Source organism: Clavelina lepadiformis, chromosome 3 (genome assembly GCF_947623445.1).
Source record: "Clavelina lepadiformis chromosome 3, kaClaLepa1.1, whole genome shotgun sequence".
Taxonomy (NCBI): domain Eukaryota; kingdom Metazoa; phylum Chordata; class Ascidiacea; order Aplousobranchia; family Clavelinidae; genus Clavelina; species Clavelina lepadiformis.
This window is the reverse complement of record NC_135242.1, coordinates 10,515,068-10,536,276: the sequence shown is the minus strand read 5'-3', so window position 1 is coordinate 10,536,276 and position 21,209 is coordinate 10,515,068. Positions and strand designations below refer to the sequence as shown.

At 35.3% G+C, this 21,209-nt stretch overlaps 1 protein-coding gene across 2 annotated transcripts in view; it reads right to left on the bottom strand.

Moving 5' to 3' along the window:
* The window catches only part of LOC143449365 (xaa-Pro aminopeptidase 1-like), a 54,351-nt gene that overhangs the window by 21,580 nt on the left and 11,562 nt on the right, over positions 1–21,209 (bottom strand). For both annotated transcript variants that reach the window (XM_076949533.1, XM_076949532.1), the window contains exons 6-11: positions 16,161–16,318; positions 15,745–15,826; positions 15,498–15,641; positions 13,203–13,348; positions 13,022–13,108; positions 8,100–8,287 (exon numbers count right to left, since the gene is read on the bottom strand). In XM_076949533.1, coding sequence (XP_076805648.1) covers positions 8,100–8,287; positions 13,022–13,108; positions 13,203–13,348; positions 15,498–15,641; positions 15,745–15,826; positions 16,161–16,318 — 805 coding nt within the window. The remainder of the gene's footprint in view (positions 1–8,099; positions 8,288–13,021; positions 13,109–13,202; positions 13,349–15,497; positions 15,642–15,744; positions 15,827–16,160; positions 16,319–21,209) is intronic.

Here is a 21,209-nt window from a genome sequence, read left to right as displayed (position 1 = left end):
AACGTCTTAACATAATGCTGGTTTACATGAGGAGAGATTATGGCGGCGTTTTAAGTAAAAATTGATTTCCAACCACAATGATCCTTTAAGTAAAAATTTCTTGTATTTGCAACAAACATTTGGTGAAGGTTACAAATTTGGATATATATAATGGTATAGACTCAAGTCTTTTGTCTGCACCTGCACCACAAAAATCTCACCTGTGTTGCTTCAATCACGGGTACTAGCAATTTTTTTATTTTTTACCGGCGCCTGCCACGCACCCACTTTTGTATTTCTTTATTTTATTCATATTTCTTGTTTATTTATTAGATTAAAAACTGCATATCAACAGAGCTAAAGGCCTATGTACAAATAGAATATTGTTTGGGCTATGCTGCTTCCCTTAAAAGCAAAGCGTCTTTTGTTAATAACATCGCCTGCCAGGCTTAAGTTTTGTTCACTTTGCTGCACTGGTGCCCATAAAGCATAAAACATTATGTGATATTTTTGGATTTACACGGATACAAGGCAGCCTGCTCCTTCCACTACTGAAGATTGTTGTTGCATGAGTTGCACAACGACACTGGTACAGCTAAAGTTAGTCTATTTGCTGCAGTTTGGGTTCAACATCATCAAACTCACTGGTGAATTCTAAACGCAAATGTTCGGAAGGTGTGTGGCAGGCAGTCTTGGAGTTCCCATCGTCAGCTTCCGTAAGTATGGATCAGATGGATGGATTCGCAATAAAATTTGTTCTTGCTGTAGGAAATCAAAAATTGGCAATTTTCTTTTTTTTTAACCTCATATGTTTGCTGCGGTTTAAAATCACTGCCAATTTATGGTGAGGAAAAGACTCTGTTTATTAAGCGCAAAAGCCAATTTCACAATGTTACTAAGGAAGGCTTGAAGAAAAATGTAGCATTATGTTTTCAAAAAGTAAAGTGTCATTCAACAATGTACTTTTGAATGAGCCTTCCTTTTATGACCACTCCTGTCTTGCCTTACCTTACCTTACTACATTTTTTTTAAAGACCAAATGTGGTCTCCCATCATTGAACTGTCCCAGCAGCCTTTATATAGTTTTTCCATCAACATCGTGGTGAAATCTCTCACGATGCTCCTCACTGAAGTCACCAAGATTTTCTTGAAAAAAACTCCAAATAGAAACATAAAAAATGAGGTTTGACAGACATGCGACAACCCATGTTTTGTTAACTTTTGAAAAGTTTTTCCACCAACTCTTTTTTATTTCCCAAAAATCCATCAACAGCACACCAAAATGCTTGCCAGGCTTCTTTTTCTGTTTTATTAATTTTTTCTTCAAAGGTTTTGCACTTTAACATTGTGTTTATCTGGGGACCAACAAACATTCCTCCTATTGATTTGGTAACTAATAGTCTGGGAAACATTGAACGGATTTCTTGAAAAACTTGTTCTTGAAAATCCAAAACTTTGATGAACTATTTTACAAGACCTAATTCGGTAAAAAGTGGTGGCAGTAAAACTTTTTCCAGCTTACAAAAGGCTCCCTAATAATGTTGTACATACCTGGGGTTAGTTTTTCCCCTGTCAGCCAATGAATTTTCTCAAGGTGCTCACCGTCAGCTCTACTATTCCACAAGCACAAAAAGCAAGGGTATTTTGTGTAACCACCCTGCACACCAAGCAAAAATTCCAACATTTTAAAGTTTTTAAAGTCACCACCAACACACCGCTTACACTGAGCATAACTGATTTTAATGAGCAGTGGCTTGACGTTTTTATATTCTTCTTTCATCTGTAAGGAATAAGCAAGTGGAATTGATGGATATATGTTGCCATTGTGAAGCAACACTGCTTTAAGACTTTAGGTAAAACTGTCAATGAAGAGCCGCCACTGAGTAGGGTCATGATCTATTCTAACAACACTAAACAGGCCTTCCACATCTTTGCAATAGCAAAGGTCTTCAATAACATCAAAGTAGACAGGAAACTCCAAGTGCCTATTTCTGTTGGTAGTACTCTTAAAGTCATCACTTTCACATGCCCATTCACTTCCCCAAGTAAATAGGATGCCTATTTACAACATGATAATGCAGATAGACACAGATCATAGCAATCATAACCGCATAAAAAAACCTACAAATATTGAAAAATCACAAAAAAAAAGAAATTCATTGTATCTTGATAACGATTGATGATAGAAAAAAAAATGATAGCATTTTTGGAATCAGTGCTTGAAAATCGTATAGACGCACTTAAAAAATGTAGCCAAGCAAACTTATTTTAAAATTTTGTTACGTAGTGTATTGAAAGTTTCACTGGAGCCGTAACAGTCGACTAGCCTAAATTAAACTAGGGTTGGTTTATGCTTGCACATTTCCTTACAAAAGTTGCTACAACTGTTTGTCTTTAGCAGCAAAATGTTGGGAAGATCGACTAACTCGAAACCAAATTACCAGAGCCTGAGTAGATGCAAATATTTTAATTGCAGACGGTTCAAGAAATAACTCTACTCAATTACTCATATTAAATGTGAGGTAGAACAAAGCTTAGACGATGCAATTAATGCTTTCGTAGGAAAAGAGCTCGACAACCAAACTATAGTAAAATTGAATAAAATCTTAAGCTATAGAGCCATCAGATAATATTTCAGAAACGAGGATAACAGACTGTTACATATTAAATAAAAACAATGAGTGTGTTTTCATGTCGATAGAGCAATGGTTGCCAAACACGGATACACGGATAAAATTTGACTGTGGAATGGGGTATTTTTTATATTTCAAATTTCAGAGTACCTGCACAATCTATGAAAAACAAACTGCTCAAATTCGGGTGCTAACAAAAGATCGTCGAAAAAGCGATTTTTTAAAATTCGGTCTTAAGTAATTTGTAAGATATGAAATCAAGGCTTTTATGATTCTGAGTTGGTTGTAAACGTTTCTATTTGACGCCAAACACTCCTTGTGAAAAAAATAGTTTCTGAATATGTCTCAACGAGGTTGCCAAATTGAAAATGTATCCCATAAGTGATAATTAATTTACAATGGTTTCTTTAATACGGCAGGATTGGCAGGCCAGTATTTATTTTTTTTACTTTGGAGAACAGTGATTATTATTCCGAAAAAAAGCTGAAGATAAATAGTTGTCCGGTACTTTACCATAAGAAGTATTGAAGAAAAACGAAAAATTATCAAAAAAGGTTTCCAAGGAAAAAACTGCTTGCCTTGCAATTTACTTACCAGTCCTCATTGTCAGAATAAGTAAAAATTCCATTCTATGTCTCGAGATACATTGTGCGACGCACATCCCTTTCGATCGTCACTATAGTCTAGCAATAGCCCATGGATCAGTAGCTTCATCTGTGCAGGTCAGGATACACCTATTCCAAAGCTCATACAAGCAACTCCAAAGGCCTACTCTACCTTCTTGAAACAGGTAGAATCTATTTAAAATGTTATAGTTGGGGAGCATCTAAGGTTAACTGAGGTACCACCAACAGTGCAAAAATGAGATGTATAACAACTTTGTTGCAATCACCAACAAATCAGCTCAAGTATCTAAGGCAGAGAGTTAGCAAAGTGAAAGAAAAGACACACTTGCTCTGAGTTTCGTGTATCGACTGGCTGTAGTGCTACAAGTTTGGATTCAGTTCAACTCCTATGTAAGAAAGTATGCATTCTGAGCAACCCGCTACACTATACAAAATCCAGCACAATCTAGAAAAAAAATACGCAGCGCCAGGGAATTTGACTGCAGATAACACAGAGTCATGTAGATGACTGGGGCACTGAAGCCATTGGTTGCCTGGAAGGAATCAACGACTTGGTAGCAGAAGAAACACTGTACCATTTGCAGTGCAAACTTTTCCTTGAGAGACATAACCATTATTCCAAGACTGAAGCGGAAGAAAAGCAAAGAGAGAACAAAGAAAAATTTATGAGGAGTGAGAGGCAGTATTTGTTGAATTCTGTGAATGTTTGAATTAGAATTAGATCATAGGGTTTTGAAATTCGACCAAGTCCATGAAAAGCCGCAGGATTTTGATCAGGCACCAGATAAGAGCTTCTCTTATTCAAAGTATTGGAGAACTATAAGAGAAGTACCAGGACACCTTGTGTTTCACAACACAAGTGAGAAGGATAGATGTTCTCGGTCTTAAAGATGGCACTGACAATATTCTGAGAGAGCATCATGCCAATTGTAAATATGGAGATGAGTAGACTCAGATCATAAAGACAGCACTCAATTTCAAATTCAATGACATTGCCATGATTGAATTAGATCCAAAGTCATACCCCACACACAGAGTATGACTGACATCGACAGTTAGCTAGCTCTCATTCCTGTGAGCCTTCAGATGCTTTTGATACCAATAGTTAAGACAGACGAAAGAGTTGCTGTTTGGGGTCAATACTTCATTAAGGCCTGTCAACCTTGTTCATGTGAATTGCCATACAAAAAGAGGATTGCTATATGACTTAACCATAGATTTGGGTCAAAACGAATGCTCAACAGATTACATTGGTTGAGATACCCTGTGCTTTACTCGGAAATACAAAACTACATATACTGGTTCCTTCATAAGTGAAGGTGATGTTCTGTTACTCTATACATTATTATGGAAGAAACAACTGATCAAAGTTGTCAATGAGGCAGCAGTTCCCTGGGTAATCCATATGGAAAAGTTAATATTCCGAGAAGAACTGAAGTAAATATTCTTTCACTTACCAACCAGAATCAGACAGGAATAAAAAACATCAAGTTTTCTCCCATCGCTGAGCTCTCTCTCCTCCTCCCTTATTCATTACCAGCCACTTCTTACTGTAGGTGACACACTCTGGGCAGTAGGGTGGGTGATCAAAGCCCACAATCCTGACTTAGCATTCTCCAACTGGAATGGCTGTATGAAAAGAATACATGAAATTGGTGAAAAGCAAAGCACACAAATCGATTTCCTCCCTGTCATTGAAGGTGATCCTAATGACCTTAACACCATCTTTATCACTCTCATGGAGTGCATGCGGCTTTTTTCTAGAAGAGTTGCTATAATCACCTTTGACCTCCCGATCTGGCTGAATGCTGTGGATATCATCAAGCAGGCATTTTTACTTGTTATTGCAAGGTTGGGTGGATTTCACCTGCTGAAATCTTATCTTGGGTCAATAGGCTATATCATGCAAGATTCTGGACTACAAGAAGTGATCGAACTGATTTACCCTGGAAGTGCAACAACCGACCACATCATGGATGGAGGATGTTTTCACAAGGCAATCCGTGCACACCATTTGATCGATGCAACCATCTATCAGAACATCATGAAACTTGCCTGCACTGAGAGGGAGCTTGGTGACGTGAGAATATTCGTGGAAACGGTGAGTGATGAGAAAACGGGAGGTAGATACACAGATCCAGTAGTCACAATTTTTGAGCAAAGATTTGATGAAACCTTTAAACGATTCGCAGGAGGAATAATATCTACCCTATGGGTGCAGTACCACTATATGATAGATGTTGTTAAAGTCATTATCAGAACAGAGCGACTGGCAGACCATAACAGTCATCTGTCTCTGTACACCAAGAGTGCACGTTAGTACTGTAAAATCATGAAGGAATTGGAGACTTTTTGTGCTTACTAGGAGATCATAGAATATTCCACTGTCCACGGAAACCACATTGTATGTTACTCCAACCATGGAGTGGGATGGCACTTGGTGTTACATTTGCATTGGGCCGACATTTATGAAGGCCGCGAATTCAGAAAGTGGTCAGACATCAGGAAAATGAGAAACAATTTTTTCTGACCACAAATGCTGGGTGTTTACCCTCAGTTATATCTTTAATGTCAACCAGTGGACATAGGAAGACATCAATAAATATGTTCCCCTCCACAGAGATCTTGATCATTTGTCTGGTCAAAATTGCCGGATTCACTTCTTGCAAATACATCTCTTGACACAATCTAGCTATTGAAGAACTAAATTCAACTTCATTAGCTGTAGCTTTCATAGAGATTACAGCAACTGACGGTGCATTTGCAAGAAGAATGGGGTCACAAGCATTGTGGCGTTTGTAAAGGCATTATTTGCAAAAACAGCAATCGTGGTATGGTTTTTTGGTGACTGCAATAGTGAATTGTAATAATGTATAAATCATTGGCATTTTAATAAGCAATTGTGTGTTCTCTGCCAAGAGAAAAATATGACATTTAAAATAGTTGTCCCGTTAAACTCCAGTAAACTGCTTTTCAAGTGCGTGTAGTACGTAGAGTGTTATGAAGTTAGAAGTGTTCTAGTTTTGTGACGCTAGTAGTGTTGTCAAGTTGTTACTGGTCAGAAACGAGTTATTCTGTGATACGATTGATATCTAGAACGTGTGGACTCAGCTGATTGGCCATAGAAAAAAGGATAAATAGAGTTGATCTGGGTTTAAGCGCTTTCTCCTGGTAAAATATCGTTTTATAAAATTTGGTTTCATGAAAAGTATCTAAAAAGTGTATTTGTGGAAATGACATGATAATTTCTTTTGATGTAATTGCGACTACATTTTGAAATATATGAATTTGGATTTTATGAACGTTGTGCTGACTTAAAGAAAGAAGAAGAGATAGCTATAAGCAGCGGAGTCAAAAAGTAAATAGACAAAAGAAATTTTAAAAGACCCATTAAAGCCTTTGGTTTTATGACATCCCAAAACATCCATCCTTAGCCTTAATCCCCACAGTTGCGTCTGAAGAAAAAACTCTTAAAACCTCCGGCAATGTAGATGGGAAATAACTTTTCGTATTAAATGTGTGAAATACAATCTGTTTTGAGAATAAAAATAAATGTAGCTTTGTTTTTAATCTATGATGAAATATAAACTTCAAATAATCAAATCAGGATCATCAGAACACCATAATTTGATCCCGCATAAGTTACATAGGGCCCGATTTTAAAATATCGATATTTTGACACTTTTTTTTATCAGTAATCTATTTTGAGCAGGTTTTTTCAGTGTTTCTCACTGGACTTGAATTTCAACATGTTAATACACACCTAAGTTACAAACACTTTGGTGAAGAAATTCCTTGGTAACAACTTAGTTGGCAGATTTGCGAAATATCTCATAAAATGTCCTTATTAAAAGCATTAAAAAATAGCTATACAGTACTAACAACCCAGTAAAGATACACATAGTTACATTAAAACACTTTCAATTCAAAACTTGAGATAGTAAGTAGCAGTTTTATGATGACTCACCAGTAACCACTGCGCTAAAACAGTTAGATTAGATATTTTCTTAGTATTTTATCAAAGTTATAATTAAACGTGATTAATTCCAGGACAGCACAACTTTTTTGACATCACCGATACATGCACAAGTAATTCCAAAAGTGCAGCTTGTTACCTTGAAAATTCTCAACCACCCATCACACCTGGTTCCATAATGTGTTGACCATGTCATAGTAAAAAATCTAGTGCATAAGACTCAAGCGTTGAGAAATGAAATTAGGCAACATCTTCTCGAAATTTTTTTCTTTCCTGAACTGTTATGTTTACTATCCAATACCCACAATACTTACAATTTAAAAAAAGCAAAGTGGTTAATTATAATTAATAATGTAATTTTTCCACTCAAAAAGATGGCAGCTGTTGTTTGGAAAGAATCTATGAGCAGAGCTGTAACAAAATCATCCACCTCAAGTCAACAGTTAAGTAAATTGTATTTACAGACACAACTTGGATTCAAGTAATATATGAAGCCATGTAGAACTAACTCAAGTCATTTCAAAGATTGATTTTAATCAAGTTTTTTTAAGGTACTTTTTGTAAAAGAAACTGAAAAGTCAAGTCTCTGAAGAAAGCAAGTTGAGTCAAGTTATAAACTCGGTGATTATGCTAATTGGTAACAAAACGTTGCAAACTAAATATGTGATAAAGTCTCAAAAATAAAGTCAAACTAGAGTCAAGACTGATGTCTGCATCTTACTAGTCTAAAAAATAACTTTATTTGTATAGAAAACAAAAAATAGCAATAAAATAATAATAAATTTCAAATAATAATTCAGTTTTCATGGTAAATTAAATCGTATCATTCTCTAATTGTAATAGGAAACAATTCTGTCTTTCAAGGTACCTTAGAAAATTTATTACCCATAATGAATAACAGCTGAATTTGGCCCTGAAGCAGATATTGAGCTGAAACTTAAACCACGATTAGTAGGTTGCGCTTGACGTAGATTTTTCAATTTTTCTGCTCCATTAATTTCATTTACCCCACCTAGTAGAACATTTTCCTCCAACCATTGCAAGTATTCACAAACAGCCAATGAATCATAAATCTGCAAAATAAACTCAAGAGAATTGGTGACAGAAAAATTTAGAAAAGTATCACATTACCTCACACTGTTCACTTCACATAAAAAACCCTAAACAAAATATATTTTTCTACATACTTGGGTATCTATGTGTATCTTAGGTTTGCTTTCCCCGATTGCACCTTATATATTTTTCTAGGTTTACTAATGAACCTCTCTGGATTGCTTGCCTTCCTAATTTTCTTTAGGATTAATAGTTTTACAATTTTAAGTGAGTTAAACAACCAAAGAGTTTACACTAATCACTTTTATTTTTGTATCATCTGTAAGCAGATAGTTTTGTTTAACAAAATTGTTTTTACGTTATTGGAGTAGATGACGATTCCAGACATTTAAGACTGGTACCAAAGAGAGTGTAATAAAGGCAGGAAAAATAATTTTATGCAAATAACTGACAATCTTCCCTTTAGCAGAAACTACTGGGAATATTGACATCAAGCGAATAAAAATTTGGAAAATGTATTCTTTGAAGGCAAGCAACACACATAGCAAAAAATGTGCATCTATCTTCACCACAGACGCTAGCCCATTTACCTAGTCGAAGTAAGGGACAAGTCCCCCAAAAAAGTTGGTCTTAAATCAAAGAATTGTTGCCAGTAAGTGTATTGGAGAAAGAATTTTAAATAATATGTAGTGGTTAAGCAGTTGTATCGCAAACTTGGCCTCTTGTATGATGGAGATGGCAGCCATTATGACATCATCATGTAAAAACAACATGCTTGATGACTGAGGTTTGAATCAGGTATGGTATATAGTCGTGGAAGACCATCTAACGCGTTTTGGAAGGAATACGTCTCAATAGATAGGTGATTAGTAGCACATAGTGGTTATTTCAGCTTAGGAATGCCACGGAAGACAGTACTTGTACTGATCAAGCATTGTTGTCAGTACAACAGTCAGTTACCGGTACCAAACTAGGCTAATGCCAACAGTCAAAGCTGACCTCGGTAAGCTGTATCTTAGCAGCTACATTCACCATCACAAATACACTTAGCTCAGGCGTATTTATTGCTAAATATTTCTGCTATACACTTAAGTCTGCTTTTAGAAAACATTTTGTTCATACTTGGTTCCAATACCTAAGTCATGCACATTGTTTTTATGTTGTGATGTAATAAGAGCCGCCATTTCCATCATAATCAACAATAAATCTGCATTTTTACCATGATGACAATCACTATATTAGTAAAAATCCTTTTTGCTGTGAAATAGTTGAGTCATAATTTGAGGACACACAGTTTGATTTTAGTCCTGGTCCAAGCACATTGGATCAAATTTTCACTCTTAAACAAATTTTCGAAATGTCTTGGGAATACGCACGCTAGCTTCATTCATCTCAAAAGAAGCATATGATTGGTTTCTCAAGACAAGCTCTGAGTTCTGCATCAGTACAGTATTGATGGTAGCTTATTAGTAGCCATTAAATTAATGTACAACTGCCAAAAAGTTTGTAGTTATTTGAAAAGTGTTAAGTCATAAACTTTCACTGTGGATGTTGGACTCTGCCAGGGGTGTGTGCTGTCTTCTCTCCTGTTTATAGTTTACATTAACTTCATAGACAGGCACCACCTTGGAGAGAAGTGTTTCATGATTGGAAGCAGTATGTTCAGTAATTTGCTGTTAACAGATGACCTAGTTCTACTAGCTTCTTCCAAACCTGACCTTCAACGTACAGTCAATCATTTTGCAACTGTCTGCAATGACTCTGGGATGAAAATGAGCATAAAGAAAACCGAGGTGTTCTTTCTCTCAAGAAACACTGATCAGTGCTAACTGCAAGTCTGCGGAGAAATACTTAAAAAATAAAACCTTAACTGGTTTTTTCTGTACTTTGATAATGGTTATAGGTTCGACCGAAACGTTTATATAATAAAATGTTTTCCATGGTTTTGGCTCTGATTTTTGTTCTACGTATAGGTGCAGAAATTCAAGTAGCTAGAAATGCAATTCGCGAGTGGTGGAAAGCAGAACACTGAATTAGACACCCCAAATACGTAACGCAAGTGCAGTTGTGTGTAAGCTTCAACGTTTCGTTGTCATGAAGTAACAGTTTAGTAAAGGCTGATACCCACCGGCATCCTAACTCCATCGTAATGATGGTCTAGTCCAACAAAGATGGCTCTGTGATATGGTGTATGTCCAACAAGTCGGAAACCTGATGCTTTCTTCCTATGCAAATGATGAAAAAAATGATTTGTATGACGCTACGATCAAGTGGAATCGAATTTTACTTTCTCGGACATCGTTTCAGCGTCAGAAAGGTGGAAAACAGAGAAAAACTCAAGTTAAGATAGTTAACGGTAATGGTGATTTGTTAATGTCAAGAAACAGGCTTAACATGTCTTATTATGGTTACTTGCATCAATTACTTAAAATAAATTGTTTGTTGCAACTTTATCTGCTCAGAATGCTGTGTCAGATCAGAGTTATGGTATTTTGTGACTATGATTTGCCGAGCTAGTGGAATGGAATCGAATTTTTTAAACTTAATTGCTGTGTTAGAGACTGCTGGATAGATCCAATATTTGTGGAAAGTCAATCACAGTCTGAGTTTGTTTTAGTTGGTCAACTAATTAAAAAAGAAAAATCCAGAAAAATTTGGACATTATTTAAGAATGGGCCAAAATTATTTTGGGTATATTCTAGGACTTTTCTTGCCTCAAATTAAAAAAGAGGACACTAACTATTGCAAAGCAACCAGCCTAGCTCAAACACTAATTTTAACATTAAGGCCAAAATTGCTGCAATATAGAATAGGCTACAGGTAACGATACTGAATCTCTTCTCATGTGTAACTTAGGTATATTTCTCATCAGGTATATTTCATCGATTGCAGTCATTTTATACCTAAACCTTAGCAAGAATCATGGTTATAAAAATTAAAGTTCAAACCATATAGTTATGTACCTTTACTAAGCTTGCTTTAAGAAAGTAGAGTTAGGTTATTGTAGAATAGTTTCATCTGCTGCAAATGGAAGTTTGTTTTGTTTACAGTTTCTTAGCAACAACCTCTAGCCAGTGCCAGGCGTTGTATTCGTTTAGGAATGATTATTCAGCTGTTGGCAAACTTTTAAAGGAAACTTGTCTTGTTATTTGGGAATGCCTAGGTTCAAAAGTTCTAAAACAGCCAAAAAGAGAAAACTAGCAGAAAATAGTTGAAGATTTTAATAAGTTTTGGAATTTTCCAAATTGTATTCAAGCTATTGGTTGCAAACAAATTCGTTTCAAAGCCCCACCTAACAGTGGTTCGGAATTCTTTAACTACAAAAGGTATTTTTCCATTTTTATTCTGGCAGTTTGTGATGCTCGCTATAAATTCACTCTTGTGGACATTTGGGATTAAGGTCATAACAGCGATGGTGGTGTATTTTTACACATCCGAGTGAGAAAAACATTTGATAGTGACTAAGCATCTTCTTTGCTTAATTCAGAAATAACTGCCCCTTTGTTTTATTTCGAGATGATACTTTTCCACTAAAAAAGTATTGGATTAAACCATATCCAGGAAGATTTCTGTCTTATGAAAAGAATACTTTCAATTATCGGTTAAGCAGAGCTCGAAGATTGTTAAAAAATGCTTTTGGTATCCTGTTTGTGTCAAATAATTTATCATCTATTGAACTGTGATCCTAACTTGGCTGAACATGTTGTTCAAGCCACTGTAGCTTTACACAATTACTTACAATCTCGGGAACTAGAAATCTCAGCTGATGGTGATAGAAATGTTTCCAATGGAGATGTCATACCTGGTGCCTGGAGACAGTCTATTGGAGGGCAATAGAGCTCGGTTTGTGAAATGTCACTACCATTGTAGGCTTTTACATAACCAAGTAATGTTTAAAAACTAACACTATGTTTGACTTCTTATGACTACATCGCAGTGGGAATGCTGAAATTGTTGTTGTTGGATCAGATGATAACTTAAAAATCTGCAGTTTTCCGGCAAATATTCCATCTATATCGCATCGTATTTCGGTGGGCATCCACCTAAAGAACGCAAAACTCTCAATTTTCAAGTCAGTTTTCCTTCCAATTCTCACCTATAGTCATGAATGAGCAAGAGTGCTCATGGGGGCAGGCTTCAGAAACGAGATTTTTAAGAAGGGTTCATGGTTCAACACTACTAGCTTAAATGCGTAGTAATGAAATTCGTAAACTTCTAAAATTTTAAAAGACGATATTTCAGGGGTGGTCAACCGGTCTATTGCGAGGTTCTGTCGTCAGCCATCCTTGTAGGGTTGGCAACTGCCCCTTGCTCACACTAGAGAAATGAACAATACTGTGCTGCACTTCCGAGAAAATTTGAATAATTAATTATTATTATATCAAGTTTGGGTAAAATAAAAATCCACTTTCACACTAACGTATATATACTGGTGATTGCTCTATTTTGATTTAAATGATTAGTGTACTGAATCGATGACATAAAGCTTTTGCAATGCTCTAACGCAAAGGTTAATTTGATAAAAAATTCTAATGTACAGGTCACCTGTCAAACAAATGTCTAAATTTTCATATCCTTCAAAGAAAAGTACCCTAAATTAGCTATATAAGATATAGGGTAGCTTATATTCCATTATTCTAACAAAAAACACTAATTTTGCCATTTATAAGCTGCAAACACCTTTTCACAAAGCCAGTTAGTGTAGCATAATGGAAATCCCTATACAACTTTCTAGTCAACCAAACAAAACCTACATGTGCTTGTCGCATTGCTGCTATTTCTGTGGGATTTTTTTGGGCTTTGAAGAGCTTTAATGGCGATTCTGAAGAAATCTGTTGAGCCTGCATATCACAGTTGACATTTTTAGTATTTAAAACTTCATTGGTGATACCAAAGCGTAAAAACACCTAATGAGCAATTAGCTTAATCACTCACCGTGTTAACACCACGATACATCCCATACGATGTTCCATCTTGTGGCATCCAAATTTTGTTGTTTGTGTCTGATGCTATTATTGCAAGATCCCGAAATGTATCATCATAGCTTTTGATTAGGACACAAGATATTTGCTCATCACAACCTGGTGAAGAGGTACCGGTATCCAAAATAAAGTCAATATTTTGCATTTTCAAAAAGCGATACAGGAGGAGCCATGCATTTTCTAGCATTGTGGACAACAACTCACACATAATCAAAAAAAAATTAAAACCAATGTTCTTTCAGAAATAACCTTACTAAGTCAGACTAACCAAGTAACCAACTAACTAACTAACCGATAAAAATATGTTGCCTTTAATCTGGGGATAATGCATCCAAAAAAGTTATAACTATAATAACATTTTAGATTAAATATTTCCTTCAATTAATACATGTTTCTGCTTTTTATCTTCACTACGGAGGTTCATGTTTTGCTACCAACATTACTTAAAATCCTCGTGTCTGATTTCAGTCAAATTTTCAAGGTAGCTTGTCTATTACATAATTAAAATTTTGCTTTGATAAATTCACCAGGTAGTCACAATAAGTGCAAAAATACATCTATATGCCCCTAAATGTGAAAGCAATAAATGCTTGTACACTGCATGAAATACATACGTATTTTGAAAATTCTTTTCGAAAATGTCGTATGTGCTGACTACAATTTACTAGTTTTGCCAAAATAGGCAATGTTTTCCGCAATAGCACCAGATCAGACATGTTTGTTTTATGTTATTTCTGACATGCGATTATATGCACCTGGCACATACTTAAACAGCAGCCCATAATATTTTCATCAACAAAATAAGACCAATTCAGCAATGATATGGCAGCATAATATTTTAACATAACCTATTAGCAACAAAAAATTATGAGTAAAATTACAAATGTCTTTTTTGCGATGGTTGTCAAACGCTAGCATTTTCTATTGCACGGAACCTTCAAGCAGCAGTAACAAGCAAAAACGTCAATGTACTTAATTTGGATTTAGTTCAAGAAATGGTAACAGTCAAGGACAAGTCTATAATATGCTTGTTTGAACTCGACGATGCTGTGCTGCATGAAGGTTTGCATCTGTGCTAGATCACCACATCATTAAAAGCGAAGTAAAATATACAAAAAGGGAATACGATAAGCCACATTTTGTCATACGATTATCTGGTTATTGGTTATTATCGTGTTTATCTCATTTTATTCAACTAATAAATATGTCTATTTCTGTACTTTTTGATCTTATTAAATCATTTTGGTATTGTCATCTTAATCATGATATTACATGTGCCCAGGTAATATCATTAATCTGCATATCTGGCCCTCTACCCACGATAGATTAACAGATGGTGATGGTGGATGTTTGAGCAAAAGTTCATTTGTTTATGGACTGCAAGTTTCGCTTGTGGTATCCAAAGCGGTCATCTCTTTTTTTCATTAACCATTAGCAAAGATGAAAGATTAGACAAGTCTGGAACGTATTGGCTTATTATAGCAGGGGAATTTTTAATTGCACGAAACAACAACAGTGAGAGTACATACAAATTCACTATTGTTACGCATGTCGTCCTTGCTATTTCTTTATTCCTAGCGTTTTATTTTCTTCAAATATAAGTTTCTTACATTACATTAAGTTTCCTAACGTTATCTGATTTTGTGATTTTGTTAAACTGATAATATCAAAGGCTATGGTGCAATACAAATATAGCCTTGCACTTTAATGCCCATGTGCACTGACACAGCATGTAAGTTGTGACGTAACAATCGCTTTTCAGATAGGCCTGAAGTATCCAGGCATCATTAAAGAATGCATTCTGTTTTTTTATGCAATGGGATCACCGGCTATCGAGCTTTGTATTGATAAAACATGTTACCTCTGGTGACCAACAGCACTGGTATAATTGCATGTAGTCTTATACTTCAGTTAATAGTACAGGAATGGGCATTGCATTGAGCTTAGCTACGATCAATCTATTTTTTTCAAGAAAAGCACATATATTTTTTAACTCACCGACCAATGCCATACCGATTGGGATATGAAAACAAGTAAACTAGTGGAATTAATAAACTTCACAGAATTCCTGTTTCATTCCACAGTTTGAAAACAGGGAATGAACTGAACAGCTACCTTAAAAATTTTCTACATTTTGTTCGGAGTGTTCTTGCTTTAAGATTAAGATGTGGACACCATAAATGTACCTTAATGTGATCATACAGTTACATTAATAAACAAAGAATGATGTAACAATGCAAATAATCACCAGTTTCGTTAAGATGATTTAAAACGTTGGTTTGCCATGCCGTTTGATTTATATACAAAATGACAGAAGAAGAGGTTGGAATAATCACATAGGAAATGAAAACTGGAGTATACGGTATGTCTTCACCACGCATGTTGAAAAACCCTGCAATACATAAAAAGCTATTAATATATTCCGATTCATACTATTAACTATACCATGCAGTTTGCTAGAAACACATCAAAATCCCTAAATTTATAGTAGTTACATGCAATTTCGTCAAGAAGTGTTACTAGAAAATAGTTGGCACCCATGGATCTCATTTCTTGTCGAATGTTGATTAACTTTGTCTGGAAACAAAATTATGGAGTAGAAGGAATATACTTACTAAGATTTGTACCTTACGGCTACTGGAGTGATTATAGGTAATCTTTTGGGTAATTCCATTAACGTTATTTACAGTTTATACATTAACTATTATCTGCTATACTTAATTAAATATATGAGTGATATGATGAATCTTATTAGTAATGTTTAACTTGCATTATGTAAAACTTGGACCAGATCTTTTATTTTACCTTTACATTGAACCCTCCTCAACATATTAGTGAAAAAACGCTATGACAATAAAGGATTAATCACTAGACCACAACAAAACTAGAAGTTTTTGAAAATGGCACTTACAGTCCAACTAATCCCTGTAAAAGTATTTGGCAGCACAGTTATGTTGTTTCCACCAGTGGCAGGTCTGTCAGTCCATATAATATCTATCAGATCAGGAACTGACTCCACTACAAATATGGCTTTGCCTGCTAAACTGCTTGCATAATATAACCAAGAACCTGAACAAGAAAAAATGTACGATCAACTAGTTTAAAGGCAAAATTAGTCAACATTGGGAAGATAAGTCTGTAGCACCGAGACAAAGGGGAAACGTAGTTCGAAAAATACTGCATGACATATTTAAACTTAAAGAACACATTTAGTTATGGGTCATTTTACACCGTTTCAACCAGACAAATTTAGTCACCTTTCAAATTTTTGTAATATTTCAGCATAATGTTAGATATATGGATTAGGTCATTTTTTGTGGTTTTTCTGCTCCACATCAAGTACTTTTTGAGATGTAGACCCCCGAACCTAAGGTTGAGGTCTTTTTATGAGTTTACACCACACATTTACTTCAACGTTCGAAAGTTATTGAACGTAAATTTGTTTATGATACCTTGCTATTGTATATTTGATTTGAAGTTATTGCGTTTGGAAAAAGTAAAACTACTTGCTGTGCCACCAGGTTGACCAAATGGTCCAAACATTGTACATTTGAAAGATTTTCTTTTCTTTGGAGCCTTAACAACATTAGAAGGGTTATCTGAAGTAACAGCATAGAAATAAACGCCACTTTCATTCCTGATTTCTGGTAATATAATATCTGCCCTAAGCGTTTCTTTAATCTTCTTGCAGTTAAGTACAAGTAAAAATCTTTTCAGATCTCCTCTTTGCCGAGCAACGAAGCGGACTGGTATGCTCAAATACGCAACTGGGCCGACTGCTTCCAAAAGTATATTAACTATAATGTACTGAGAGGAATTATGACGCTGTACAAAATGCAGAACACTTTGCATTCCATTTTGTGAAAGCTATATGACACAATAAACACTGCGGTTTGAGTGTCGCATCTAGTTGGTGTTTTGCTGTTACAAAAGATGGTTGTGAAATGTAGATATTGTTTGATATACAGTAGCAAGGTAATAAATGATTTTCCAAGGTTGTTGCTACTATTTTCCACAGAATAGCAGTACAGTACACACATTACGTTAAACGTTATGCAGTATTGTGTGATAAACTGATAACCAAGCCAGAGCTCGACATAGTGGCGTCGTTTTTTTGTGTACCGTAAGGTTTCCAAGGAAAAAAAATTAAAATATTTTCTCAACCACCAGTTTTCATAGCTTCTGTTCGCCATAACAAATCTTTGCTAAAAATAGTGATATTAGGGATTGCTCAAATCTGACATTAGGTTTGTATTTGGCGAAACCATTTGGGTTCATATTTGCGTCTGCCCATCCCTCGTAACTTGTATCATGAGCAAAAGCCTTAATGCAGCATTTAATTGAGTGATATAACACCGAGAACTGGTTTGGTGTGTTAAAAACATCATGGCATCACAAAAACAAATCATATGCAGTTGCCAAAAGAGTTGATTTGTTGCACTGAAGGTAAATGTTATGGGCTATTGATTTAGTTCTGCACTTATTTCCCAATCTCTCCTGTCACATTTTATAGTTTTTTTTATACATACCCGTCTATACATACATACTTCTAATGGATTAACATTTAGGCAGACTTTCCTAACCACAAAACGTTGCAATTCATTCCATTTACATAATCTCCATGAAATTACAATGAATGCAACAATAATGTTCTCCATGATATTATGAAAATTAGTTGTAAATATGTCAATTAAGTACCAAAATTCTTTGTGCAGTTGCATATATGCAAGAATGGCCTTTTAAGAGATTTTTGTTTCAAAGTCAGCTCTTTACCCACACACAAAAAGCAAAAAGAACTGCAAAGTCTAAATTGTTATTTAACTTTGAAACTGTACCACTCCGCTTTGTTTGCATAAGAATTTCCTTATAATTGTATGCTTCCATTATACAAAGAATTTTTTCATCACTGATGCTAAATCTGAACGCATTAGTCTTGTGTTCATTCATAATGCCAAGTGAAAAATGTCTGAAGTGAAGTTTCTAATGAAGTTTCCAAATTGTAAGTCATCAAATATTCCTTTTTACTTTTACCTGTAGTTACATAAAGTAAGCAAATGAAGCATTCCACATATTTTCTTTAAAACTGCGATCAAGTGTTTTATGAAGCCATGCTTAATATGAAGCAATCTGAGGGTGATGCAAGTTTGCTTAACGCGCTGTTGGGATGTTGTATCTCCAAACAATATTTATCCTGTACTGTAGTTTGTAAAGGGTGATGATTTTTATTCAAGAAAAGAAACAGCAGTATTACGTGTGAGCCTTTTGCTGTCCCAACTAAAAGATATTCAAAAATATTATTCTATTTAGATAATTATTTGCCAATTTTACAAAGGCATATACATTAAATTATACAAAAACAACATTCAGCATGAAGTTTTGTGGGCTCATTCCAAAACACGAGAACTCAGTATCTTAGGGTTACCATATGTCCTCCTTTTGGAGGATTTGTCTTCTTTTTTGATGACAATTGAATTGTCCTCCGAGGATGCGCTAAAATCCCAATGTCCTCCTTTTTGGCGATAAAAATTTTATACTGATCCTTTTATTTGAATCGAAATCACCTGACCAAAAAACGTAGATGCATTTTCGGCTTTTTAGATACATGGCGTTTAATGTTGAACTTAAAAAGCATTCAAAAAGTGTAAACCTCTGTCTGTGCCAAGGCAGTTTAGTGTCCCAGAGTGTGGCATGATCAAAATCACTGCAATGTGTTGTCATAAACAGTTTGTTACAATTGTTCAAGGAGTACGAATCATGTTTGTTTGATGCATTAGTTTCGTTAGTTCAGTTAGTAGTTTTTAAAAGATAGGGCAGAACGAACGTTTTATTTTTTCAATTACCACTATGGTTATAAGAATCGCAAGTAGACAAATTAAAAATTGAAGATTTTGCTGTGTTGGATGCTACAATCAAAGCAGTTCAAGAAATCTCATTTTCAGAAATCAGAAAACTGTTATTTTTCTGCATACGTGCTGTCCCCTTTCTTCTAGTAGTAAAAAATAAAAGAATAGTTGGGCTACCATGTTCCTTTGGAAGTTAATTAGTTTCTACATTTAATCGAGTGTTTCTTGTTCTATTGCGGAGATATTCCCAATTTTATCAAACCTTAATCTAACAATCTGTAATAGTAGGTAGGCTATATGGCACCTGAACTTGAGAAGTTGACCCACTTCCCTACAATAAGTACTTGTTGAATTGTTTATTTCAGGTGTTAATAAATGAGTCTCTTGAGGTCGTTGTCTGCTTTTCTCACCCACGGATTTAATTGTTCACCTTGACGGCTTATTGTCTGATAACTAGTTAAAGTTAGCAGTGATAAATGACTTATACAGTGTTATAATGACTTGTTTTCCACTGCTGCCTATGCCCTATAGGACGAAATTCTTTGTCACCTTGTGAAGATGACAATAAAGTTGTCTATCTTGACAACTTTATTGAACTTATTCAAATAGAATTCAACAATGGTTGCATAGGAATGACAACTCTATACACTGATTATATTGAAGTTTCTTTGAACAATTTCATTTAGACAAAACATTAGCACAGCAACAGAATGAAGATGTCCATGTTATAGGGTTGATCTTAGTAGACTGAATGCATTGAACAGCTGTGCATAACTCAATCAAGATAGGCAGGCGCGATATGGATGTCACAACTTAAAACGGTAAACAGAAAGTTATCGGTACGCACTTTTATCTATTATTTACGTCAGGTTTCGTAAAGTAGACGTCTGAAAATATGAATTCTATATTCTATTCGATCTGTATACTATAATATCCCCTCACTATCACAAATCTGACTTATGCTTACAGCCGACAAAGACCAAGAATTAAGTTCCTTTTTTAATTACCATACCACGTTTACTTCACTTGCATAAAAAGTAAATCCTTTTCACGTATTTCTGACAATTAATGCTGCAAGTGCACTAGCGTATTTAGGGTGGGCAATCGTTACCTCACTAACCAACTTTTGGTTATAGGCCTAAGTGTTTTGAAGTTTTCATTCCTTTTCGTTTATCCCATACTCTTTATCAGCCAACGTCTGGGATATACGAAACAGATAAACGGCGTTTTAAAATAGTGCAACATAAATTGCGTATTTGATATTGAACGTATTGTAAATATGAAAATGTATTTCATTTTGAGGCCTTTTGAAACAATTTTTGAGGAATAAAAGCGCAATATTACACAACATTAAGGAGCATACTTCATGTGCTCCTATCATATTGTCTACTTGTAAATGTCTACTGCATGCTTAGTAACAGACTTGCAGGTATATAACAAAGGATTAACGGCCAGCATCCAGCAACAAAAAAGTCGTTGAACAAAAGTCGTTACCTTTGTTTATAACCGTTTCGTTTCCTTGAAGCAGTATTTTAATTTCATACTAATATAGCATTTAAAAACTTTTCGTGTAAACTAAAATGGTTTGTTAACTCTTATGTTAAAAATTCACATTTTGACTTAGTTGGGTTAGTGTAAGAGGAATTACGATTGGGTACCTTAACTATGGTTTGTAGTTGTAGCCTGTATTCTGTCATACGATGCACACTTAAAATCAAATTTGGAAATGAACCAGCGCGAATATGGAGCGGGTAAAGAAATATAAAATGCAAGTACCAAATAAAACAACGTAGGAGGGGTGCGGCCGCGGGTGATATCCTTGAGGGGCGAATTTAGTGTGGACAGAAACATGTGCTGACGGGCCTTAATTCACTTTTCAATCTGTGCTCCCTCTTTTCCAGAGCTATCGCCACCCAAATAAACAAGGAAATTAGCTCTTCCTACAAGGTTGGTCATGTCCTTGAAAACTAAACGACCAACCAGGCAAGTCGCTTTTTTGTAATGTAAATGTCTACTCAGATTCTATCGTATTTTCGTGTGAATTTGTTGCCAATTATTACATCACATAGAAAAAAAGTAAGCGAAGAAGACACGGATCAGACAAAGAGATGCATATT